Source organism: Amblyraja radiata, chromosome 16, assembly GCF_010909765.2.
Source record: "Amblyraja radiata isolate CabotCenter1 chromosome 16, sAmbRad1.1.pri, whole genome shotgun sequence".
Lineage (NCBI taxonomy): Eukaryota > Metazoa > Chordata > Chondrichthyes > Rajiformes > Rajidae > Amblyraja > Amblyraja radiata.
The window spans coordinates 35,433,927-35,461,375 of record NC_045971.1 but is presented as its reverse complement, the minus strand read 5'-3'; the positions used below and the strand labels follow the sequence as shown (position 1 = coordinate 35,461,375).

General features: G+C 44.3%; 1 protein-coding gene across 1 annotated transcript; it reads right to left on the bottom strand.

Moving 5' to 3' along the window:
* Window positions 1–2,034: 2,034 nt before the first annotated feature.
* Window positions 2,035–6,821, bottom strand: LOC116982258 (probable G-protein coupled receptor 139). Its single transcript, XM_033035538.1, has 2 exons — window positions 6,755–6,821; window positions 2,035–2,936 (listed from the first exon to the last, which is right to left on the bottom strand). The coding sequence occupies exons 1-2, from the start codon at window positions 6,819–6,821 to the stop codon at window positions 2,035–2,037; spliced, it is 969 nt and encodes a 322-aa protein (XP_032891429.1).
* Between the last annotated feature and the right edge of the window lie 20,628 nt (window positions 6,822–27,449).

Sequence of the window (27,449 nt, the reverse complement as noted above, 5' to 3'; positions counted from 1 at the left end):
TCCTTCTCCTTGGTGAATATCGAAGACAAGACATTGTTCAATATCTCCCCCATCTCTTTTCACTCTGCAGATAGCTGCCCACTCTGACTCTCTAATGGACCAATGTTATCCCTCGTTATCCATTTGCTATTAATATAGCTGTAGAAACCCTTTGGATTTACTTTCACCTTACTTGCCAAAGCAACCTCATATCTTCTTTTAGCTTTTCTAATTTCTTTCTTAAGATTCTTTTTACATCCTTTATACTCCTCAAGCACCTCATTTACTCCATGCTGCCTATCATTATTGTAGTTCTCTCTCTTTTTCCGAAACAAATGTCTAGTTTCCCTTGAAAACCATGGCTCTTTCCATTTTTTCAACCGAACAGGGACATAAAGTTCTGTGCTCTTAAAAGTTCATCTTTAAATGTCCTCCATTTCTCTTCCACATCTTTCCCGTAAAACAAAATGTCGCAATTGACTCCTTTTAAATTCTTTCGCACCTCCTCAACGTTAGCCTTCCTCCAATCAAAAATCTCAACCTTAGGTCCAGTTCTGACCCTCTCCATAATTATATTGAAACTAATGGTATTGTGATCACTGGACCCGAACTGTTCCCCAACACGTACCTCTATCACCTGACCTGACTCATTTCCTAACAGGAGGTCCAGCACCGCCCCTTCTCTAGTAGGCACCTCTATTTATTGCTGCACAAAACTATCCTGCACACATTTTACAAACTCAAAACCATCCAGCCCATTTACAGAATGTGTTTCCCAGTCTATGTGTGGAAAATTGAAATCTCCCACAATCACTACTTTGTGCTTACAACTAATATCTGCGATATCCTTACATATTTGCTCTTCCAATTCTCGCTCCCCATTTGGCGGTCTATAATACACCCCTATAAGTGTTGCTACCCCTTTCCCTTTTCTCAGTTCCACCCAAATAGCCTCCCTAGACGAGCCCTCTAATCTATCCTGCCAAAGCACTGCTGTAATATCTTCCCTGACAAGCAATGCAACACCTCCACCTCTTGCCCCTCCAATTCTATCACACCTGAAGCAACAAAATCCTGGAATATTTAGTTTCCAATCACATCCCTCCTGCAACCATGTTTCACTGGTCGCCACAACATCATATTTCCAGGTGTCAATCCATGTTCTGAGCTCATCCACCTTTCTTACAATGTTCCTAGCATTAAAATATACACATTTTAGAAACTCACCCCTTCTTATTCTCTGTTTACTATTTCTTATTCTTTCTCCCCTACATTTTGGATCCGAGTGCTACCCTTCTCTGCCTCCTGCCTCACACACTGACTGCTAGCTTTCCCTATTTTAGTCTCTCCCCCCAACCGTTCTAGTTTAAAGTCTCCCCAGTAGCCTTTGCAAATCTCCCCGCCATGATATTGGTCCCCCTCATTCTTCTATCTATTATGGGAAATTCGTTCTAAATTCAAAAGTGTCGAAGTAAATTCATAAGGTCATACGTGATAGGTACAGAGTTAGACCATTCGGCCCATCAAATCTACTCATTCAAGCTGATTTATCTCTCCCTCCTAACCTCATTCTCCTGCCTTCTCCCAATAACCCCTGACAACCCGTACTAATCATTAATCCACATATCTCTTTAAGTGCAAGCGTTAACACATTTATCACAACGTCTCGTCTCAATAAGCGATCTAATATGCCTCTTCTTCACTGCCTTCAATTCGGTGCATTCACATTCATGAATGTTGGGGCCCATCATAATCTGGGACGGATTGATGACTGCGGGAATTGATCATTACATGACCGATGAAAATTGGGTGTTGTGACCCAGTCACTGAACGATTCCCGACCTGCTGGCTCCCGGCATAGATGGCAGAGATGATCTATCATGCGCTGCAGTGGTGCCAGAATTGCGACGGCAGTAGATATGCTGATTTTTCAGCGATCGCAGAAGATACGTTGCCTATTGAACATGTAGCCGATAGGTGGCCCCATGACAGATGCGGCGAATATCCGGGATTCAAATCTGCACCTCGTATATTGCAACTGACTTTTGGTTTCGTTTAGGAAACGACTTTATTTATGAACAGAAACAACGAGGTTACAGGATATTTTACAGCGCTTATCATCTGCTCCCTAAACTTGGACTGGGTGACAGCGTAAATAATGGTGTTCGTACAGCAGCTAAGATTCTTTAGCAAAGACCCAACTTGGTGAAAAATGTATTCATAATCGTTTAACTCTGAGCCTGTGATCTGATAATAGAAATACTCTATAACGTTAGTCAGCCACAGGAGGATGAAGCTGCCGGATAGCGTGAGAAGCAAAACTATTGACCTCCGCCTGCTCTCCATCTCCGGATCACTGCAGTTCCCCCCCTTGGACTGACCCCTCAGTCCTTTACGGACCCGACTGGCTACTAAAATGTGCCGGACTGTAAAGGCGTTTAGAAGCTGGATTACAACGAAAGGGATGAGAGGTGTTATAATCCTATCGAAGCTGTCCAATCCCACCCAACCAGGCTCCGTGTAATAACTTGGTTTCAAGTAACAGAACCACGATACGTTGTCGATTATCTGTCCCGCCTGATATGTGAAGGCGAATGGGACGTTTTTCAGACAGAACAGAACGCCGGTGGTTGCGAGAACCGCAGCCGCTGTTTGCCGGGTGCAATATTTTGTTTTCAGCTTCTGGCAACAAATAGCGACATAACGGTCGAAGGTGAAAGTGACGGTGAACCAAACGGAACAGTCCGTGGAGACACGGCGTAGCAGACGGCGTAGAATGCACACGGCGGTGAGGTCCAGGAAATTCACCGGGAAGTAGTGAGAGTGGATCTGGCGTAATATGACCTCAGCGACAATGACTAGCAGATCCGCCGCTGCCATGGCCACCAGGTAGCGAGTCGTGCAGGTGGAGAGACCACATTTCCCCCGCGATAGGATCACGATTGCTATTAAATTGACTAGGTAAAAACAAACACAAGGCATATGGAGATAACTGAACATGTATATTCCGGCGGTAGACACAAAATGCTGGAGTAACTCAGCGGAACAGGCAGCATCTTTCGAGAGATGGAATGGGTGACGTTTCCGCTCGAGACCATTCCTCAGACTGATGTCAAGGGAGTGGGCGGGACAGTGATAGAATGTAGTCGAAGACAAAAATACAATAGACAATAGACAATAGGTGCAGGCGTATGCCATTCGGCCCTCAAGCCGGCACTGGTGGCTCAACTGGGACGGGGAGGGGATGGAGAGAGATGGACAGCAAGGGCTATTTGAAAAATATTCCGGTTCCAGAGAGAGGCTCAAATTTCTCATCTAGAAAATCATTGCAGAGTTGCCTGGCACCAGAGGGGCAGCGCCATTAATGATGATAATATTAGGGGATATTAGGGATAATTATTAGGGGCTCCGCCTATCCAGCATCTAGAGCATAGAACCTAGAAAGGAACAGCGCAGAACATGCCTTTCGGCGACAATGTGTGTGCCGAAGATAACGATGTTACATTTATTTCATCTACCTACATGTCTTACATATCTATCCATCGCAAATTGGAGAAACAACACCTCATATTTGGCTTGGGAAGTTTGCACCGCAGCGGTACGAACATTGACTTATCTAACTTCAGGTAAACATTGCCCTCCCTCTCTCTCTCCATTCCTCCCCTTCCCTGTTCTTCGACAACACAACACAAATTATCTGTCCAAGTTCATGTGAAATTGGATAGCACTCTGGAAAACCGACTCTGCACCCACTCCACTTTCCACCATCCTATAAGAGGGAGACCGGAACTGCATAAAATACTCAAAAGTTAGACGATGTTCTATTACCAGTCCGTTGTACAAAATCTAGATTTTTTTTGTTTGCATGACACAAAAATTAACAAGGTTAATATAAAATATATGAATTGAATTAGGCGGCCAAAGAACCAAATAGTTTAAGCAGCTTACAGGACGACGTTACGCCGTAGCCGCAAACATCAAGAAAAAATGTGTTTATTAGTCCGCTTTTCTGTCAGGAAAAGTATATGAAACATGCTAGAGGGTCCTCTGAGTTACAAACAGGGACCCTTAACAGCCCTGATACTACGTGACGGAGATAAAGTTGCAAAGAAGGCATACGATATGCTTGTCTCCAGAAATTGCGGCGTTGAGTATAAGAGTCAGGCGATCATGTTGCCGCCTTATATGGCATGCGTTTGGTAGCGTTAAAGCATTGTTCATCTATGAGCTTTGGAGAGGGTGCAGTGTTAGTTTACCAGAATGCTCCTGGATTCGAGGATATGAACTATGAAATGAGTTTGGACCTACTTGGAATATTTTCTCTGGAACGTCAGAGGTTGAGGGGAGACCCAATAGAATAATTTACAATGATGCGAGGCAGAGATAGGATAAACAATCAGAACCTATTTCACTGGATGGAAATTTCAAAGACTAGGGTTCATAGCTTTTACGTGAGGGTGGTAACATTTAAATGTTGGGGAGGGGGCATGCTGTTTACTCAGAGAATAGTGGGTGCCTGGCATTCGCTGTCAGGGGTGGTGGAGAAGGCAGATACGACAAGGGGCAAATGAATCAAGAGCACATGAAGCATATACTGTAGATCACAAGGTGGGTGAACAGATCAATTTAACCTCCTCACGTACATTGTGGATCCACGGGAATCCACCGTTGCCGTACCGTTCCACCTTTTAAAGAGCAGTGGGCATTTAACAAAGTTTCCGTTAGGATCGGGTAGGTGACAGGGCATATTGTTAACCGTTCATTCAAGAACAGTGAAGAAGCTTATTATCCGAATGGTGTCAGGTTAAGTAAAGCGGAGGTGCAACGAGAGCTGGATTTCATTGAACATTAGACACTGAAAGTAAGCATACAGGTACAGCAGGCAGTGAGGAAAGCAAATGGCTCATTGGACTTCATCTCGAGAGGATTTGACTATAGGAGCAAGGATGTCCTACTGCATGTGCACATGGCCCTGCCACATCTGGAGTATTGTGTGCACTCTTGGTCTCCTAATTTGAGGAAGGACATTCTTGCTATTGAGGGAATGCAGCACAGGTTCATCAGGTTAATTTCCGGAATGGCGGGACTAAAATATGATGAAATAATGGATCGACTGGATTTGTATTAACTGGAATTTAGAAGGATGAGCGGTAATCGTATATAAACATAAAATTCTTAAGGGATTGGACAGGTTAGATGCAGGAAAATGTTCCCGATGTTGGTGGAGTCCTGGACCAGGAGTCGCAGTTTAAGAACAAGGGGTATGCCTTTAGGACTGAGATGAAGGAAAACGTTTTCACCAAAAGAGTTTAGAATCTGTAGAATTCTCGGCCACAAAAGGCAATGGAGACAAATTCACCGAATGTATTCAAATGAGTTAGTTATCGATCTTAGGCCTAACGGAAGCAAGGGAAATGGAGAGAAAGCATGAAAGCATCGTTTTAGATGATCAGCGGGGTGGGAGATTGCAACCTTCACGTGGTCCGCCATGTTTCGAGGAATGCAATCATCCTGGCGTGCACAATCAAGTAAGATCAAATAGAACAAGTTATCATAGAAACATAGAAACATAGAAAGTAGGTACAGGATGAGACCATTCGGCCCTTCGAGCCAGCACTGCCATTCATTGTGATCATGGTTGATCATCTCCTATCAATAGCCCGTGCCTGCCTTCTCCCCATATCCCTTGATTCCACTAGCCCCTAGAGCTCTATCTACCTCTCTCTTAAATCCATCCAGTGACTTGACCTCCACTGTCCTCTGTGGCAAGGAATTCCATATATTCACAACTCTCTTGGTGAAAACGTTTTTTCTCACCTCAGTCTTAAATGACCTCCCCTTTATTCTCAGACTGTGGCCCCTGGTTCTGGACTCACCCAATATTGGGAACGTTTTTCCTGCATCTAGTTGGCCAGTCCTTTTATAATTGTATATATTTAACATAGGAACCCCCCTCATTCTTCTAAATCCAGTGAATAAGCCTAGTCTTTTCAATCTTTCCTCATATGACAGTCCCCCCATCCCAGGGATCAATCTCGTGAACCTACGCTGCACTGCTTCAATCACAAGGATGTTCTTCTTCAAATGAGGAGACCAAAGCTGTACGCAATACTCCAGGTATGGCCTCACCAGAGCCCTATACAACTGCAGAAGAACCTCTTGACTCCTGTACTGATATCCTCTTGTTATGAATGCCAACATTCCATTAGCTTTCTTCACTGCCTGCTGTACCTGCATGCCAACTCACTCTACCCCCCTCCCCTTACCTAATCTAACCCCATTGAGATAATAATCTGCCCACTTGTTTTTGCCGCCAAAATGGATAACCTCACATTTATCTATATTATACTGCATCTGCCACGCATCTGCCCACTCACTCAACCTGTCCAGGTCACCCTGTAACCTCATAACATCCTCTTCACAGTTCACACTGCCACCCAGCTTTGTGTCATCCGCAAACTTGCTAGTGTTGCTCCTAATTCCCTCTTCCAAATTATTAATATATATGGTAAACTGTTGCGGCCCCAACACCGAGCCTTGCGGCACTCCACTCGGCACTGCCTGCAACTTTAGGCTGTGCATGCCATACACAAAAAGAAGAAGAAGGGATGATCAGCCATGATGATATTGAACGGCGGTGTGGCTCGACAAATCGAATGGCCTACCCCTGAATTTATTTTCTATGTTTCTATTTTTCTATGCTTCTCTGCCACAAAAATGAACAACACCTTCTCTTACAGGGAGTGGATAAATTTGAATCGTCGCCGTCACTTACCGGGTACTCCAATGACCGCAATGATCAGGTACAGTATCTTCTCCACGCTATAATATTTCTCCCGCATTGTCTGTGCCAAACGGAGTGTACACCGGTGTTGCAGGCAAGCGATCGATATTGTGTCGCGCTCATTCACAATCCCAGAGTTTTTGTACCTTATCAGATCTCGACAAGGATAGCGAGTTTGCAACATCTTCCAAAATTAGCAACATGGAAAAAAATTACCGAATATCCTGAGGGATTGATATTGCAAAACTCTGCAAAGATACCTTTTGAAATTTGCGAAGAAAACAACAAATGACGACAGTCCCCCGCAGTCTCTGCTTTGGCTGATTTGTTTTAACTCACAGATTTCATTGAGAGACTCAAATGAATGAAACATCGGACCACACTCCCAAGTGGGAATTATGTGCAGATGGACCAAGGGCACTTCATCCCGGTCATTCCCTCTTAAAGTCATAGAATTATAGTGTGAAACAACGCGGAAACATGCCCTTCGGCCCAACTTGCCCACACTGACCAACATGTCCAAGCTGCGCTCGTCCCACTTGCCCGCGTTTCGGTCCATATCCCTCCAAACCTGTCCGATACATGTACCGGTCTAACTGTTTCTTAAACGTCGCGATAATCTCAGCCTCTACAACCTCCACCGCCAGCTCGTTCCACCAGCCTTTGTGTGAAAAGTTACCCCTCAAATTCCCATCAAATCTTTCCCCTTCTCCTCAAAACTATGGTCCTCGATCTGTTCATCTCATGATTTGAAAAGCGGACTGATTTCAAGTCACAAGTTTGGTTAACAGACTGAAATGATTTAAACATCAGATCACATTCCCAATTGGAAATTATGTGCAGATGATACATGCGGTACTGTAATGTCCGAAACCGAAAGACCCAACTGCTAGCATGTCATGCATAATACTGTATTTCACTGGAGAGCACACAAACAAAAGCGTTTTGCTTTACCTCGGTCTACTTGCCAATTTGCTTTACCTCGGCCTACTTGCCAATACAATAACAGCCAAACTTCATCCGGCTTGGGTAAAGGAGCCAACATAATCAAGTGCACTTCATCCCGATTATCCCCTCTTAGAGTCAAGTTCAAGTGAGTTTATTGTCATGTGTCCCTGATAGGACAATGACATTCTTGCTTTGCTTCAGCACAACAGAACATAGTAAGCATTTAACCATATAACCATATAACCATATAACAATTACAGCACGGAAACAGGCCATCTCGACCCCTCTAGTCCGTGCCGAACACATAATCTCCCCTAGTCCCATATACCTGCGCTCAGACCATAACCCTCCATTCCTTTCCCATCCATATAACTATCCAATTTATTTTTAAATTATAAAAACGAACCTGCCTCCACCACCTTCACTGGAAGCTCATTCCACACAGCTACCACTCTCTGAGTAAAGAAGTTCCCCCTCATTTTACCCCTAAACTTCAGTCCCTTAATTCTCAAGTCATGTCCCCTTGTTTGAATCTTCCCTACTCTCAGTGGGAAAAGCTTTTCCACGTCAACTCTGTCTATCCCTCTCATCATTTTAAAAACCTCTATCAAGTCCCCCCTTAACCTTCTGCGCTCCAAAGAATAAAGCCCTAACTTGTTCAACCTTTCTCTGTAACTTAGTTGCTGAAACCCAGGCAACATTCTAGTAAATCTCCTCTGTACTCTCTCTATTTTGTTGACATCCTTCCTATAATTAGGCGACCAAAATTGTACACCATACTCCAGAATTGGCCTCACCAATGCCTTGTACAATTTTAACATTACATCCCAACTTCTATACTCAATGCTCTGATTTATAAAGGCCAGCACACCAAAAGCTTTATTTACCACCCTATCTACATGAGATTCCACTTTCATGGAACTGTGCACAGTTATTCCCAGATCCCTCTGTTCATCTACATTCTTCAATTCCCTACCATTTACCATGTACGTCCTATTTTGATTTGTCCTGCCAAGATGTAGCACCTCACACTTATCAGCATTAAACTCCATCTGCCATCTTTCAGCCCACTCTTCCAACTGGCATAAATCTCTCTGTAGACTTTGAAACTCTTCTTCATTACCCGCAACCCCACCTATCTTAGTATCATCTGCATACTTACTAATCCAATTTACCACACCATCGTCCAGATCATTGATGTACATGACAAACAACAGTGGACCCAACACAGATCCCTGTGGCACCCCACTCGTCACTGGCCTCCAACCTGACAAACAACCATCCACCATTACTCTCTGGCATCTCCCATTCAGCCACTGTTGAATCCATCTTGCTACTCCACCATTAATACCCAACCATTGAACCTTCTTAACCAACCTTCCATGAGGAACCTTGTCAAAGGCCTTACTGAAGTCCATATACACAACATCCACTGCTTTACCCTCATCAATTTCCCGAGTAACATCTTCAAAAAATTCAAGAAGATTAGTTAAACATGACCTTCCAGGCACAAATCCATGTTGATAACAAAACAGACCAGTGTGTCCATATACCGCAATATAAATATATACACACATGAATAAATAGACTGATAAAGAGCAAATAACAGATAATGGGTGATTCATAATCAGTTTTGTCCGAGCCACGTTTAATAGCCTGTGACGACCTCCAGCCCGTCACAATGAGATATCCCTCACATTTCTATTATCGTCCCATCTCCCATCAACACCGCCCTGGGACTAATAGTTTTATGTCCCTCCGTAGTGAGGGCACGTCTGTGGTACACACCGTTCAGGGACAATCGTCCCATTTCCCTCCACGCTTCAGATCTACATCCTGAACATGGTCCGTGCTGTAAAAACCATCCCCAGAATGATCGTCCGATCTGCCTCTTGGAACTGACCTTCTCTCAAGGACAACTGTCCGATCTCCCTAGTGAGGGTGGTCCACCTTTTGCAACCTCTCCCGACACCGGGCATCGTTGCTTCAACCCTAAGATCTCACACTCGACCTCACACTCCCGACACTTACGCAGCCCCCGTTTCCACATTTAGTGAGTACGCACCCGTCCCCTCTCCGTGCCCACATCCCCACACCTCTCACGCGCCGCGGAACACCAGTACGTCAACAGGGTCTGTAAAATAAATCGGTGGCTGGTGTATCCTGAGCACGAGACTCTGGTTAAAATAAATGTAGTCCAGGTCTTGCGCGAGGCACAGACTTTCTTGTGATTTTATTTCACCCAACTATTGTGAAGAGGGGGAAATTGCGATGAGAAGGGGAGAGGGGGAACGTAGTGATGGGGAGAGAGGGACCGGAATGATGGCGTGGTAGGAGGGAACGGAGTGATGAGCAGCGGGCGTCGAGGCGGAGAGAGACGAAGCGTAGGGATGAAAGATAAGGAATGGCCGGCCCTGTCGCTCAGAAACGTAGGGAAAAGAAGAGGAGGTCAATAGTAATTGGGGACTCTATAGTTAGGGGGTCGGATAGGCGATTCTGTGGACGCAGTCGGGAGATCCGGATGGTAGTCTGCCTCCCTGGTGCAGGGGTCTCGGATGTGTCTCAACGCGTCCAAGATATAATGAAATCAGAGAGAGGGGAGCCTGGCGTCCTGGTACATATAGGTACCAATGACATAGGTAAAAAAGAGAAGAGGTCCTGAAGGGATAATTTAGGGAGTTGGGAGGAGAGTTAAGGAAAAGGAACAAAAAAGTAACAATCTCAGGATTACTGCCTGTGCCACGCGATAGTGAGAGTAGGAATGGAGCGAGGTAGAGGATAAATGCGTGGCTGAAGGACTGATGCAGTGGGCAGGGATTCAAGTTTCTGGATCATTGGGACGTCTTTTGGGGAAGGTGTGACCTGTACAGAAAGGACTCGAACCCGAGGGGGATCAATATCCTGGCGGGGAGATTTGCAATGGCTACTGGGGAGACTTTAAACTAGAATGGTTGGGGGGGACTCAAATAGAGAAAGCTAGTAGACGGAGTGTGAGGCATGAGGTAAAGAAGGGAAGCACTCGGACCCAAAATCTAGAGGAGAAAGAAGAAAAATAAAATAAACAGAGAATAAGAGGAGGTGGGTTTCTTAAACGTGCATATTTTAATGCTAGGAGCGTTGTAAGAAAGGTGGATGAGCTTAGAGCCTGGATTGACACTTGGAAGTATGATGTTGTGGCGATCAGAGAAACATGGTTGCAGGAGGACTGTGATTGGAAACAAAAGATTCCAGGATTTCGTTGCTTCAGGTGTGATAGAATTGGAGGGGCAAGAGGTGGATGTGTTGCATTGCTGTCAGATAAGATATTACAGCAGTGCTTTGGCAAGATAGATGAGAGGGCTCGTCTAGAGAGGCTATTTGGGTGGAACTGAGAAGTGGGAAAGGTGTAGCAACACTTATAGGGGTGTATTATAGACCGCCAAATGGGGAGCGAGAATTGGAAGAGCAAATATGTAAGGAGATAGCAGATATTAGTAGTAAGCACAAGGTAGTGATTGCGGGAGATTTCAATTTTCCACACATAGACTGGGAAACCCATTCTGTAAATGGACTGGATGGTTTGGAGTTTGTAAAATGTGTGCAGGATAGTTTTTTACAGCAATACATAGAGGTACCTACTAGAGAAGGGGCAGTGCTGGACCTCCTGTTAGGAAATGAGAAAGGTCAGGTGGCGGAGGTATGCGTTGATGAGCACTTCGGGTCCAATGATCACAATACCATTGGTTTCAATATAATTATGGAGAGGGTCAGAACTGGACGCAGGGTTGGGATTTGTGATTGGAGAAAGGCTAACTTTGATGCGAAATGATTTAAAAGGAGTGAATTGGGACATTTTGTTTTATGGGAAGGATGTAGAAGAGAAATGGAGGCCATTTAAAGGAGACATTTTAAGAGTACAGAATCTTTATGTCCCTGTTCGGTTGAAAGGAAATAGTAAAAATTGGAAAGAGCCATGGTTTTCAAGGGAAATTGGACACTTGGTTCGGAAAAAGAGACATATCTACAATAATTATAGGCACCATGGAGTGAATGAGGTGCTTGAGGAATATAAATAATGTAAAAATAACCTTTAGAAAGAAATTAGAAAAGCCAAAAGATATGAGGTTGCATTGGCAAGTAAGGTGAAAGTAAATCCAAAGGGTTTCTACAGCTATATTATAGCAAAAGGATAACGAGGGATAAAATTGGTCCATTAGTGAGACATAGTGGACAGCTATCTGCAGAGCCAAAAGAGATGGGGGAGATATTGAACAATTTCTTTTCTTCGGTATTCACCAAGGAGAAGGATATTGAATTATTTGAGGTAAGGGAAACAAGTAGAGTAGCTATGGATACTAAGAGATTCAAAGAAAAAGAAGTAATGACACTTTTGAAAAATATAAAAGTGGATAAGTCTCCAGGTCCTGACAGGATATTCCCTAGGACATTGAGGGAAGTTAGTGTAGAAATAGCAGGGTCTATGACAGAAATATTTCAAATGTCATTAGAAACGGGAATAGTGCCGGAGGATTGGCGTACTGCGCATGTTGTTCCATTAAGAGTAAACCTCGCAATTATAGATCTGTTAGTTTGATTTCAGTGGTGGGCAAATTAATGGAAAAGATACTTAGAGATAATATATATAAGCATCTGGATAAACAGGGTCTGATTAGGAACAGTCAACATGGATTTGTGCCTGGAAGGTCATGTTTGACTAATCTTCTTGAATTTTTTTAAGAGTGGGAAATTTAGGGACATTTAGGGAAATTAATGAGGGTAAAGCAGTGGATGTTGTCTATATGGACTTTAGTAAGGCCTTTGACAAGGTTCCTCATGGAAGGCTGGTTAAGAAGGTTCAATTGTTGGGTATTAATGCAGGAGTAGCAAGATGGATTCAACAGTGGCTGAATGGGAGATGCCAGAGAGTAATGGTGGATGGCTGTTTGTCAGGTTGGAGGCAGGTGACTAGTGGGGTGCCTCAGGGATCTGTGTTGGGTTCACTGTTGTTTGTCATGTACATCAATGATCTGGATGAAGGTGTGGTAAATTGGATTAGTAAGTATGCAGATGATACTAAGATAGGTGGTGTGAATAATTACGTAGATTTCCAAAGTCTACAGAGAGATTTAGGCCATTTGGAAGAATGGGCTAAAAGATGGCAGATGGAGTTTAATGCTGAGAAGTGTGAGGTGCTACATCTTGGCAGGACAAATCAAAATAGGACGTACATGGTAAATGGTAGCGAATTGAGGAATGAAGTTGAACAGAGCGATCTAGGAATAACTGTGCATAGTTCCCTGAAGGTGGAATCTCATGTAGATAGGGTGGTAAAGAAAGCTTTTGGTATGCTAGCCTTTATAAATCAGAGCATTGAGTATAGAAGTTGGGATGTAATGTTAAAATTGTACAAGGCATTGGTGAGACCAATTCTGGAGTATGGTGTACAATTTTGGTCGCCCAATTATAGGAAGGATGTCAACAAAATAGAGAGAGTACAGAGGAGATTTACTAGAATGTTACCTGGGTTTCAGCAACTAAGTTACAGAGAAAGGTTGAATAAGTTAGATCTTTATTCTTTGGAGCGCAGAATGTTAAGGGGGGACTTGATAGAGGTCTTTAAAATGATTAGAGGGATAGATAGAGTTGACGTGGACAAGCATTTCCCATTGAGAGAATGGAAGATTCAAACAAATGGACATGACTTCAGAATAAAGGGACAGAAGTTTAGAGGTAACATGAGGGGGAACGTCTTTAATCAGAGAGTGGTAGCTGTGTGAAATGAACTTCCAGAGGAAGTGGTGGAGGCAGGTTCGATTTTATCATTTAAAAATAAATTGGATAGGTATATGGATGGGAAAGGAACGGAGGGTTATGGTCTGAGTGCAGGTAGATGGGATTAGGGGAGAATAAGTGTTCGGCACGGACTTGTAGGGCCGAGATGACCTGATTCCGTGCTATAATTGTTATATGTTTTTATGGTTATCCTTGAACTGTGACCGCCTTGTTCTGGACTTCCCCAATATCGGGAACAATCTTCCTGCATCCAGCCTGCCCAACCCCTTAAGAGTTTTGTAAGCTTCTATGTGATCCCCCCTCAATCTTCTAAATTCTAGTGAGTACAAGGCAAATCTATCCAGTCTTTCTTCATATAAAAGTCCTGACATCCCAGGAATCAACCTGGTGAACCTTCGCTGTACCCCCTCTATGGCAAGAATGTCCTTCCTCAGATTAGGAGCCCAAAACTCTACGCAATACTCCAGGTGTGGTTTCACCAAGACCCTGTACAACTGCAGTAGAACCTCCCGGGTCCTATACTCACATCCTTTTGCTATGAATGCAAACATACCATTCGGTTTCTTCACTGCCTGCTGCACCTGCGTGCCTACTTTCAATGACTGGTGTACCATGACACACAGGTCTCGTTGCATCTCCCCTTTTCCTAATCGGCCACCATTCAGATAATAGTCTAGTTTCCTGTTTTGCCACCAAAGTGGATAACCTCACATTTATCCACATTATACTGCATCTGCCATGCATTTTCCCACTCACCCAGCGTATCCGTCACCTTGCAGTCTCCGTTTAGAGGGTTTTAAACGGTTTAGAGATGTTTAGAGAGCTTCAGATGGGTTCAGATGTGTTTAGAAGTGTTTAGAAGTGCTTAGAAGTGAATAGAAGGGAACATAAGGGAATACAGGGGTTCAGATGGGGTTTAGAGGGGGTTTAGAGGGGTTTTAGAGTTCAGGGGGTCCCAGAGGGGTTTAGAGACGGTATAAGCCCCCCCGTGGGAAATTGTATTTCTCTGAAATTGAAGATAGACATAAAACTGGAGTAACTCAGCAGGACAGGCAGCGCAGCGACTCTGGAGAGAAGACCCTTCTTCAGACTGAACTGAACTCTCGTCGGTGAGAGTACTTGTGATTGTCTCAAGAAGGGTCTCGACCAGAAACGCAACCCTCTACCCAGAGCCCATGCCCGTCCCACTGAGCCACATTCAAATTCAGAGCCAAACAAAAAAACACAGAGTGCTGGAGGAACTAAGCGGGCAAGGCGGCTGCCTCACCCGCTGGGTTTCTCCAGCATTTTTTCCACCGCAAAACGTCAATGATTCCGGGAATGCCGAGGCGACAGGGTGAGAGAGAGGGAGTGGGAGAGCTAGAGAGAGACGAGATGGGGAGCGGGAGAGAGAGCGAGAGAGAGAGAGCAAAACACAGAGAGACACAACGTGGATCGGTAGGTGAATGACTAACCTGCACACCAAGAAGAAGCCCCTTCTCGCGGTCCGGGACCCTCACTCATGATGGTGAGTTTAATGAAATTCTCAATGTGTCATCGATCTATATTCCTCAGTTAGGTAGAGCTTTAGGGGCTAGTAGAGTCAAGGGATATGGGGAGAAGGCAGGCACGGTTTATTGATAGGGGACGATCAGCCATGATCACAATGAATGGCTGTGCTGGCTCGTAGGGCCGAATGTCGTCTTCCTGCACCTATTTTCTATGTTTCTATGTTTCTATCCCAACTGCTGCTCGAACCGAGCAGTGCCGGAAGCAAGTGTTAATATACACGTTATATTGGGGTGGGGTTAGTGATGCTAACTTATTTGTGATTGGTTGACATGCGTAATCAATCTACACCCCGCTTTAATTTTTCCTGTTGATAAGGAATTCTTCCGAGAAGGTTGTATAACTTTCGGTGTCATGGAAAGTTGAATGTCTCGTCACAAAGTTTGAATTCTGTGAGACTGTTAGAAATCCAAGATGGCGGCGCCCAGCGGGTACATCGGACGATTGGGTGAGTTCCAGCAAAGCCGGGAAACGTTCAGTGCGTATACCGAACGTTTAGAGATGTTTTTTGCTGCTAATAACATTACTGATGTAGAAGCTTCTGATGCGGACTCAAGACGTTTGGAAAATAACATTTTTTCTCACTGAAATTGGTGCCGATGTTTATGATATGGTAAAGATTTTTTTTAGCTCCAGCCAAACCAAAGGATACGTCCTTGAAGGATATTCTTAAGAAGTTAACCGAACATTATGACCCGAGGCCCTTAGAAATAGCTAAAAGCTACCGATTTGAAACGAGATGCCAACTTCCAGAGTCATTTTATTATGGCACTGAAGAGGTTATCAATTCATTGTAATTTTTGAAATTTCCAAGATCGGACGTTAAGAGACCGTTTCGTGTGTGAACTGCGAAGTGAGCGGATCCAAATTAAGCTGATGGCGGTGTATGACCTGGCATTTGAAACTGCTTTTAATACTGCTTTGTCGATGGATATGGCAGAGAAGGGTTCCAGCGAAGTCTGGACAACTTCTAGACAACCAGCGGAAGTGTTGAACAAGCTGCAGTCCAGCAAACTAATGACGCAGAAGTCGACAAGGGCGCCAGAGAAAACGTTATCCATGGATGGATAACAAGACCACTGCAAAGTCATGCTATCGCTGTTTGGGCTCACATCTCGCACTTCAAGGCGGAGAATTACTCGTGTCACAAGATGGGACATCTGGCGAAGGCTTGCCACAAGGCTAATGTTTCTGTCCCACTTAGGAAAGCTGACCGGAAACCTCTGTAGACTTTGCGCCCCACCCAATGTTTCCGTGCGGTTCCCGGAGGTTGCAGCTGGTTGCCAGAGGTTGCAGGTAGGGAGACTGACAAAAACCTCCGGGAACCGCACGGAAAACGTGGGTGGGGCGCAAGGTCTCCAGAGGTTTACGTTCAGGTTTCCTAAGTGGGACAGAGGCATATGCAAAGAAAAGGATCAACAAGTAAGCACCTTCATTCTGTGGATCAACTGCTGGCAGAGGAAGAGCATCTCGACATATACACCATCTGCAGCAACGAGATAGCGAACCGGAATACAAATAATGTGCCCGTGCAAGTCCAGTTGAATGTAGCTCATGTTAGCATGGAAGGCGACACATGAGCATCTGTGAGCGTGATTCCAAAATCTGTGTATTGGGAGAAGCATAATCTAATTAATTTGGAAGCGAAGCGAATCGAGCTACGAAGTTATTCTGGAGAGATGATTCCAGTGTTAGGATGCGTACAGATACAAGTTAGGTATTGGGAGCAACAGACGGAGTTCCTTCTCGTATTTGTAAATGGAGATAAGCCTGCTTTGCTAGGTAGGAATTGGTTGTAGATCTTGAAGCTAAACTGGAACGAGATATTCCTCGTTAGCGAAGAATTCAAGCGTCAGGAGGATGTAATTGAGCAACCTCCGAAGGTGTTCACTGACCAGGGAGAGCCAATCAAGGGGAACACGGCGAAAGTACGCATGAAGCAGGATGCGACACCAGTGCATTGCAAACCCCAGCTGTGCCGTATGCACGTAAGGACAACCTTGAGAAAGAACTGAAAATAGTAAATGGGCAACACCCATTGTAGTTGTACCTAAGCCTGATGGTAGTGTTAGACATTGTGGGGATTATAAAGTAACCGTAAATCAGGTACTTGTAGGTCGAATACCAACGGCAGATGATTTGTTTAGCACCCTCCAGCCCTTTATCTTCATTTCCAATCTGCTGGGAACGTGTGCTGTCTTTGGGCATGAAGAGGAGGGTTCTCATTGAAATCTACCGATTAACGAAAGGAAATGAGAGAGTGAACGCGGTGACCTTTTTTAATAGTGGGACAGTGTAGACCCAGAGTGCATAGCATCAAAATTAAAGAACGTACATTAGAATGCGGATGAGGAGTCAGACAGTGGTGAATCTGTTCAGTTATTTGCCATACACGGCTGTGGAGGCCCAGTAATTTTGTATTTTTAAGTTAGCGATTGCAAAATTCTTGATTCGTAAGGGCGTAAATATTTATGGATGTAATGCAGGAGAATGTCGTTGAGAGAAAAAACAATGTTTAGCCATGATCCCATGGTGGAGCAGCGTCGACGGACCGAAGGGCTTCATTCTGTTCCTTAGTTTATCGATTGCATGATCAATGATGAGTGGAAATGGGCTGGAATCTAGAAAATAGACTAGGACAGTGCAGGAGCCAGCCGTTCGCCCCACAATATGCGGGCCGAACATGATGCCATATTATACTGGTCACTTCTGCCTGCATATGATCTATATACGCCGAAACATGCACATCTATCAGACTATCTAAAAGGCCCTTAAATGACAATCGTGCAAGTGCTTCCACTAGTATTCAATATAGTCACTACTATCTGTGTAAAAAAACTTGCCCAGCACGTCTTCTTTTAACGTTGTCCTTCTCAATTTAAAACTTTGCCCTCTAGTCAGAAGAAAAGTGCCGGACTGTCTACACCACGTGATTTGAGGATAGCTGGAATTACGACATACAGCGATGGTTCCAGCACATATAACCATATAACCATATAACCATATAATAATTACAGCACGGAAACAGGCCATCTCGGCCCTTCTAGTCCGTGTCGAACACTTATTCTCCCTTAGTCCCATCTACCTGCACTCAGACCATAACCCTCCATTCCTTTCCCGTCCATATGACTATCCAATTTATTTTTTAATGATAAAATCGAACCTGCCTCCGCCACCTCCACTGGAAGCTCATTCCACATAGCTACCACTCTCTGAGTAAAGAAGTTCCCCCTCATGTTACCCCTAAAACTCTGTCCCTTAATTCTCAAGTCATGTCCTCTTGTTTGAATCTTCCCTACTCTCAGAGGGAAAAGATTATCCACGTCAACTCTGTCTATCCCTCTTATCATTTTAAAGACCTCTATCAAGCCCACCCCCCCCCCCCCCTTAACCTTCTGCGCTCCAAAGAATAAAGACCTAACTTGTTCAACCTTTCTCTGTAACTTAGTTGCTGAAACCCAGGCAACATTCTAGTAAATCACCTCTCTCTATTTAGTTGCATCCTTCCTATAATTGGGCGACCAAAATTGTACACCATACTCCAGAATTGGCCTCACCAATGCCTTGTATAATTTTAACATTACATCCCAACTTCTATACGCAATGCTCTGATTTATAAGCCAACACACCAAAAGCTTTCTTGACCACCCTATCTACATGAGATTCCACCTTCAGGGAACTGTGCACAATTATTCCTAGATTCCTCTGTTCAACTGCATTCCTCAATTCACTACCATTTACCATGCACATCCTATTTTGATTTGTCCTGCCAAGATGTAGCACCTCACACTTATCAGCATTAAACTGCATCTGCCATCTTTTAGCCCACTCTTCCAAATGGCCTAAATCTCTATGTAGACTGAAAATCTGCTTCATTATCCACAACACCACCTATCTTAGTATCATCTGCATACTTACTAATCCAATTTACCACACCATCATCCAGATCATTGATGTACATGACAAACAACAGTGGACCCAACACCGATCCTTGTGGCACCCCACTAGTCACTGGCCTCCAACCAGACAAACAGCCATCTACCATTACTCTCTGGCATCTCTCATTCAGCCACTGTTGAATCCATCTTGCTACTCCACCATTAATACCCAACCATTGAACCTTCTTAACCAACCTTCCATGAGGAACCTTGTCAAAGGCCTTACTGAAGTCCATATATACAACCTCCACTGCTTTACCCTCATCAATTTGCCGAGTAACCTCTTCAAAAAATTCAAGATGTTTCGTCAAATATGACCTTCCAGGCACAAATCCATGTTGACTGTTCCTAATAAGACTCTGTTTATCCAGATGCTTATATATATTATCTCTAAGTATCCTTTCCATTAATTTGCCCACCTCTGACGTCAAACTAACAGGTCTATAATTGCTAGGTTTACTCTTAGAACCCTTTTTAAACAATGGAAGAATATGCGGATTACGCCATCCTCTGGCACTATTCCCGTTTCTAATGACATTTGAAATATTTATGTCATAGCCCCTGCTATGTCTACACTAACTTCCCTCAATGTCCTAGGGAATATCCTGTCCGGACCTGGAGACTTATCCACTTTTATATTGTTCAAAAGTGTCAGTACTTCATAGTTTCCATAGCTACTCTACTTGTTTCCCTTACCTCACATAATTCAATATCCTTCTCCTTGGTGAATATCGAAGAAAAGACATTGTTCAATATCTCCCCCATCTCTTTTCACTCTGCAGATAGCTGCCCACTCTGACTCTCTAATGGACCAATGTTATCCCTCGTTATCCATTTGCTATTAATATAGCTGTAGAAACCCTTTGGATTTACTTTCACCTTACTTGCCAAAGCAACCTCATATCTTCTTTTAGCTTTTCTAATTTCTTTCTTAAGATTCTTTTTACATCCTTTATACTCCTCAAGCACCTCATTTACTCCATGCTGCCTATCATTATTGTAGTTGTCTCTCTTTTTCCGAAACAAATGTCCAGTTTCCCTTGAAAGCCATGGCTCTTTCCATTTTTTCAACCGAACAGGGACATAAAGTTCTGTGCTCTTAAAAGTTCATCTTTAAATGTCCTCCATTTCTCTTCCACATCTTTCCCGTAAAACAAAATGTCCCAATTGACTCCTTTTAAATCCTTTCGCACCTCCTCAACGTTAGCCTTCCTCCAATCAAAAATCTCAACCTTAGGTCCAGTTCTGACCCTCTCCATAATTATATTGAAACTAATGGTATTGTGATCACTGGACCCGAACTGTTCCCCAACACATTCCTCTATCACCTGTCCAGTCTCATTTCCTAACAGGAGGTCCAGCACCGCCCCTTCTCTAGTAGGCACCTCTATTTTTTGCTGCACAAAACTATCCTGCACACATTTTACAAACTCAAAACCATCCAGCCCATTTACAGAATGTTTCCCAGTCTATGTGTGGAAAATTGAAATCTCCCACAATCACTACTTTGTGCTTACAACTAATATCTGCGATATCCTTACATATTTGCTCTTCCAATTCTCGCTCCCCATTTGGCGGTCTATAATACACCCCTATAAGTGTTGCTACCCCTTTCCCTTTTCTCAGTTCCACCCAAATAGCCTCCCTAGACGAGCCCTCTAATCTATCCTGCCAAAGCACTGCTGTAATATCTTCCCTGACAAGCAATGCAACACCTCCACCTCTTGCCCCTCCAATTCTATCACACCTGAAGCAACAAAATCCTGGAATATTTAGTTTCCAATCACATCCCTCCTGCAACCATGTTTCACTGGTCGCCACAACATCATATTTCCAGGTGTCAATCCATGTTCTGAGCTCATCCACCTTTCTTACAATGTTCCTAGCATTAAAATATACACATTTTAGAAACTCATCCCTTCTTATTCTCTGTTTACTATTTGTTCTTCTTTCTCCCCTACATTTTGGGTCCGAGTGCTACCCTTCTCTGCCTCCTGCCTCACACACTGACTGCTAGCTTTCCCTATTTGAGTCTCTCCCCCCAACCGTTCTAGTTTAAAGTCTCCCCAGTAGCCTTTGCAAATCTCCCCGCCAGGATATTGGTCCCCCTCGGGTTCAAGTGCAACCGGTCCTTTCTGTACATAAAGTGTGATATCATTGTTGAAGGGAATTTTGAGAATTATAAGGAAGATGGGTCGGTCATAATATGGTTACCTCTCGAGCTCACATACTGGGGAAGCATGATGGGAAAAATGCCCACGAATGTGGTCAGAATAGCAAAGCTGGAACATTCTGCTGAAAAGCAGGCTTTCATATCTATTGGTGGGAGGATAGTCCTTTGTAGTTCTGTTTAGATTCGTATCTTTTGCTTTCTAGCGATTACAGCTGCGCTTTGTCACTGCGTTTAACAAACAAGCCTCCCCTGGGTTAAAAACGAAGGGACCCCATTTAACGGGTAGAATCAATCCTCCCTACAGAAGCTTGATATTAATGGCATCTACGTTAGATATATGAGGAGAGTTTCAAACCACCAGGAAACGTAAGATTAGAGCTAACTCTGGGGAAGACAAAGAAGGAAGGTCACAGGATACAATGCTTAGCGTTTATTTCAACTCCACGCGTGACCATTGTGTTATCAGGATATAAGAATATTCTGTACTATGTCTTGGTAATGCTTTGTGGACTTGTTCGCACTGCTTCTCGATGTGCCTCGAAATGGCCTTTCAATAAACCGACTTGTTCGATAGACTGATCTAAGAGCTTAGTTTATTTCCGTGTCTCCCTGAGTAAAGTCAGGAATGGGCTACGGATAAAGTACACCATTCCCGCCTACACGATAATGTGATTATATAGGCTAATCGGGAGATTCCAAGAGCGATCTAAATATGTAACTACTGGAAGTTTCTCGAACAAAAAGCAAACATGTCCTGTTGATTTAAAGAGTGTCAGGAATGCTCAATTGATTTATTCCAGGAACGACACGTTTCTGCTGCGGAAGGCTGCTTTGGAAGGTCAGGGAACGCTGCGTTGGAAGATTAAATCGCTTGGCACCCAGGGGAACAAGGTGGCAGGATAGAGAATTGGCTTGTTGGAAGAAATCAAACTTTGATGGTGGATGGTTGTTTAATCAGACTGGATCCCAATGATCTAGGAATGCTGGGGTCAGCGATTAGGGGTCGCTGCGCGGCTCGCGGCCGTCTGCGATTATATCAACGATTTGGATGACAATGTACAAGGCAAGAATAGTACATTTGTAGATGGCGCGATGTTGTCTTGTACAGCAGGGAAGTTGATTATCTAAAATTGCCGAAAGGCCTTGATCAGCTGGCCAAGTCGAATGGGGAACGGTTAAGGGGATTTAATGCAGATATGTGCGAGGATTAGCACTTTGGCAAGATGAATCTAGGTAGTATTTTTACAGGGCGTGACAGGGCCCTTTGGGAGTGTTGTAGAGCAGAACAATCTAGGAGTGCATGTGCATATTCTCCCGAAAGTGGAATCACAGATAAACATCGTGGTTAAAACGCGTTCGGTGCATCTGTCTTCATTAATCAGAGAATTGAGAAAATAAGTTGTGTTATTATATTGCTGTTGTACAGCACATTGTTTGAAAATTGTGCTCAGCTTTCTTCACTCTGCTATAGGAAGGGTGCTGTTGGGCTGGAACAAGTGCAAAGAGGATTTACGGTGATGTTGGCAGGACTTCGGGGCTTGAGCTATAATGAGCAGTTTGACAGGCTAGCACTTTATTCACTGGGACCCATGAAGCTCGAAAGCGTCCGTGTATAGGTGTATAAAATTATGAGGGTGAATGATAGAGACGTTTATCCAGAATACGGTAGTTAAGGCCCGGAGGGTATGAGTTTAAGATGAGAAGGGAAAGATGCTATAGGAGCCTGTGGTCAATTGTTGAGACAGGGGGTAAGTGTATAGCCAGAATTGATAGGTCAGACAGGTAGGAAAACAGCATTTAAAATATATTTGGATGTGCAGGTGGATAGGAAACTTTTAGATGGGCAATCACTTGCAGGTGGACACACAATGCTGGAGTAACTGATCGGAACAGGCAGCATCTCTGGAGGGGATGAATTGGTGACGTTTCGAATCGAGACACTTATTCAGTTTGACATCAGTGGGCAGGCGTATACGTAGACAAAGATAAGGAAGTGTGAAGATGTGTAGACAGGTCAAAGGGAATGGAGATCAAGGAAATGCAGAATAGACCGTTGTTAGCTGGGAGAAGGCAGCAACATTGTCAGCAGAGATAAAATGTAGTTGGAAATAGTAAGACTTGTCGGAGAACGGGGAAGGGGGGGGGGGGGGGGGCGAGTGAGGGAAGGCTATAGTTACTTGCAGTTAGAGAAGTCAATGTTCGTACCGCTGGAGTGTAAACTTCCCAATACAAATATGAGGTGTTTTCCTCCAAATTGCGCTGGCCATCACTCTGACAATGGAACGGGCCCAGGACAGAACGGTCAGTGCTAGAATGGGAAGGGGGGGGGGGGGTGTTAAAGAGTTGAGCAACCGTGAAATCAGATAGGTTTAGACGGACTGTGCGGGGATGTGCAAAGACACGTTCACCGGGCTTGCCCTGGGTCTCGTCGGTATCTAGGAGTGTTTAGGCGGAATGAACATGATGTAACTGGGTTATATGGAATGTCTCGGTGCCCACGGCTGGCTGGATTGGAGAAATGAAACAATGTCAAAACATACCGAGATACAACATTTCTCATCATCTTCACTGGATATCTACAAGGCCTCATTCTGAAACGATGCGCCGATCATTACAAACGCGCATTAGGTCTGACACGGGCAAGTATCCAACCAGAGTGGAGGACAGTGAGAGGACCGTCTTTGCACAATGTCTGTGCCGAACATGATGCCAAGTTAAACTAATCTCGTCTCCCTGGAGATGATCTGTATCTCTTAATTCCTTGGTATATCCTTTTGCCTACCACAATGTCTCCATGATACCTACCACGCCTGACAGCGCGTTCCAGACACTTCACCTTCAAACTTTGCCCCTCTTATCTCAACGCGACGCAATCTAGTCATTGACTTTTCCACCCGGGCGAAATAAAGATTCTGGTGGTCTATCCTATGCATGCCCCTACCAAGGTATTACCTCCTGAACTCCTAAGAAAACAGTCTACGTTTATCCAACCCCTGCTTATAGATAATAACCTCCAATGCAGGCAGCAATCTTGAAAACCTCTTCAGCACACGCTGCAGAGACTCCTTGCTCCATCTTCAATAGGGTGACAAGAACTGCGCAAAATACTCCAAATTCGACATAAACACAGTTTTCTAAAGCAGCAGAATAGCTTACTCATTCTTCTATCTATTATGGGAAATTCCTTCTAAATTCAAAAGTGTCGAAGTAAATTCATAAGGTCATACGTGATAGGTACAGAGTTAGACCATTCGGCCCATCAAATCTACTCATTCAAGCTGATTTATCTCTCCCTCCTAACCTCATTCTCCTGCCTTCTCCCAATAACCCCTGACAACCCGTACTAATCATTAATCCACATATCTCTTTAAGTGCAAGCGTTAACACATTTATCACAACGTCTCGTCTCAATAAGCGATCTAATATGCCTCTTCTTCACTGCCTTCAATTCGGTGCATTCACATTCATGAATGTTGGGGCCCATCATAATCTGGGACGGATTGATGACTGCGGGAATTGATCATTACATGACCGATGAAAATTGGGTGTTGTGACCCAGTCACTGAACGATTCCCGACCTGCTGGCTCCCGGCATAGATGGCAGAGATGATCTATCATGCGCTGCAGTGGTGCCAGAATTGCGACGGCAGTAGATATGCTGATTTTTCAGCGATCGCAGAAGATACGTTGCCTATTGAACATGTAGCCGATAGGTGGCCCCATGACAGATGCGGCGAATATCCGGGATTCAAATCTGCACCTCGTATATTGCAACTGACTTTTGGTTTCGTTTAGGAAACGACTTTATTTATGAACAGAAACAACGAGGTTACAGGATATTTTACAGCGCTTATCATCTGCTCCCTAAACTTGGACTGGGTGACAGCGTAAATAATGGTGTTCGTACAGCAGCTAAGATTCTTTAGCAAAGACCCAACTTGGTGAAAAATGTATTCATAATCGTTTAACTCTGAGCCTGTGATCTGATAATAGAAATACTCTATAACGTTAGTCAGCCACAGGAGGATGAAGCTGCCGGATAGCGTGAGAAGCAAAACTATTGACCTCCGCCTGCTCTCCATCTCCGGATCACTGCAGTTCCCCCCCTTGGACTGACCCCTCAGTCCTTTACGGACCCGACTGGCTACTAAAATGTGCCGGACTGTAAAGGCGTTTAGAAGCTGGATTACAACGAAAGGGATGAGAGGTGTTATAATCCTATCGAAGCTGTCCAATCCCACCCAACCAGGCTCCGTGTAATAACTTGGTTTCAAGTAACAGAACCACGATACGTTGTCGATTATCTGTCCCGCCTGATATGTGAAGGCGAATGGGACGTTTTTCAGACAGAACAGAACGCCGGTGGTTGCGAGAACCGCAGCCGCTGTTTGCCGGGTGCAATATTTTGTTTTCAGCTTCTGGCAACAAATAGCGACATAACGGTCGAAGGTGAAAGTGACGGTGAACCAAACGGAACAGTCCGTGGAGACACGGCGTAGCAGACGGCGTAGAATGCACACGGCGGTGAGGTCCAGGAAATTCACCGGGAAGTAGTGAGAGTGGATCTGGCGTAATATGACCTCAGCGACAATGACTAGCAGATCCGCCGCTGCCATGGCCACCAGGTAGCGAGTCGTGCAGGTGGAGAGACCACATTTCCCCCGCGATAGGATCACGATTGCTATTAAATTGACTAGGTAAAAACAAACACAAGGCATATGGAGATAACTGAACATGTATATTCCGGCGGTAGACACAAAATGCTGGAGTAACTCAGCGGAACAGGCAGCATCTTTCGAGAGATGGAATGGGTGACGTTTCCGCTCGAGACCATTCCTCAGACTGATGTCAAGGGAGTGGGCGGGACAGTGATAGAATGTAGTCGAAGACAAAAAGACAATAGACAATAGACAATAGGTGTAGGCGTATGCCATTCGGCCCTCAAGCCGGCACTGGTGGCTCAACTGGGACGGGGAGGGGATGGAGAGAGATGGACAGCAAGGGCTATTTGAAAAATATTCCGGTTCCAGAGAGAGGCTCAAATTTCTCATCTAGAAAATCATTGCAGAGTTGCCTGGCACCAGAGGGGCAGCGCCATTAATGATGATAATATTAGGGGATATTAGGGATAATAATAAAGGGGCTCCGCCTATCCAGCATCTAGAGCATAGAACCTAGAAAGGAACAGCGCAGAACATGCCTTTCGGCGACAATGTGTGTGCCGAAGTTAACGATGTTACATTTATTTCATCTACCTACATGTCTTACATATCTATCCATCGCAAATTGGAGAAACAACACCTCATATTTGGCTTGGGAAGTTTGCACCGCAGCGGTACGAACATTGACTTATCTAACTTCAGGTAAACATTGCCCTCCCTCTCTCTCTCCATTCCTCCCCTTCCCTGTTCTTCGACAACACAACACAAATTATCTGTCCAAGTTCATGTGAAATTGGATAGCACTCTGGAAAACCGACTCTGCACCAACTCCACTTTCCACCATCCTATAAGAGGGAGACCGGAACTGCATAAAATACTCAAAAGTTAGACGATGTTCTATTACCAGTCCGTTGTACAAAATCTAGATTTTTTTTGTTTGCATGACACAAAAATTAACAAGGTTAATATAAAATATATGAATTGAATTAGGCGGCCAAAGAACCAAATAGTTTAAGTAGCTTACAGGACGACGTTACGCCGTAGCCGCAAACATCAAGAAAAAATGTGTTTATTAGTCCGCTTTTCTGTCAGGAAAAGTATATGAAACATGCTAGAGGGTCCTCTGAGTTACAAACAGGGACCCTTAACAGCCCTGATACTACGTGACGGAGATAAAGTTGCAAAGAAGGCATACGATATGCTTGTCTCCAGAAATTGGGGCGGAGGTGCAACGAGAGCTGGATTTCATTGAACATTAGACACTGAAAGTAAGCATACAGGTACAGCAGGCAGTGAGGAAAGCAAATGGCTCATTGGACTTCATCTCGAGAGGATTTGACTATAGGAGCAAGGATGTCCTGCTGCATGTGCACATGGCCCTGCCACATCTGGAGTATTGTGTGCACTCTTGGTCTCCTAATTTGAGGAAGGACATTCTTGCTATTGAGGGAATGCAGCACAGGTTCATCAGGTTAATTTACGGGATGGCGGGACTAAAATATGATGAAATAATGGATCGACTGGATTTGTATTAACTGGAATTTAGAAGGATGAGCGGTAATCGTATATAAACATAACATTCTTAAGGGATTGGACAGGTTAGATGCAGGAAAATGTTCCCGATGTTGGTGGAGTCCTGGACCAGG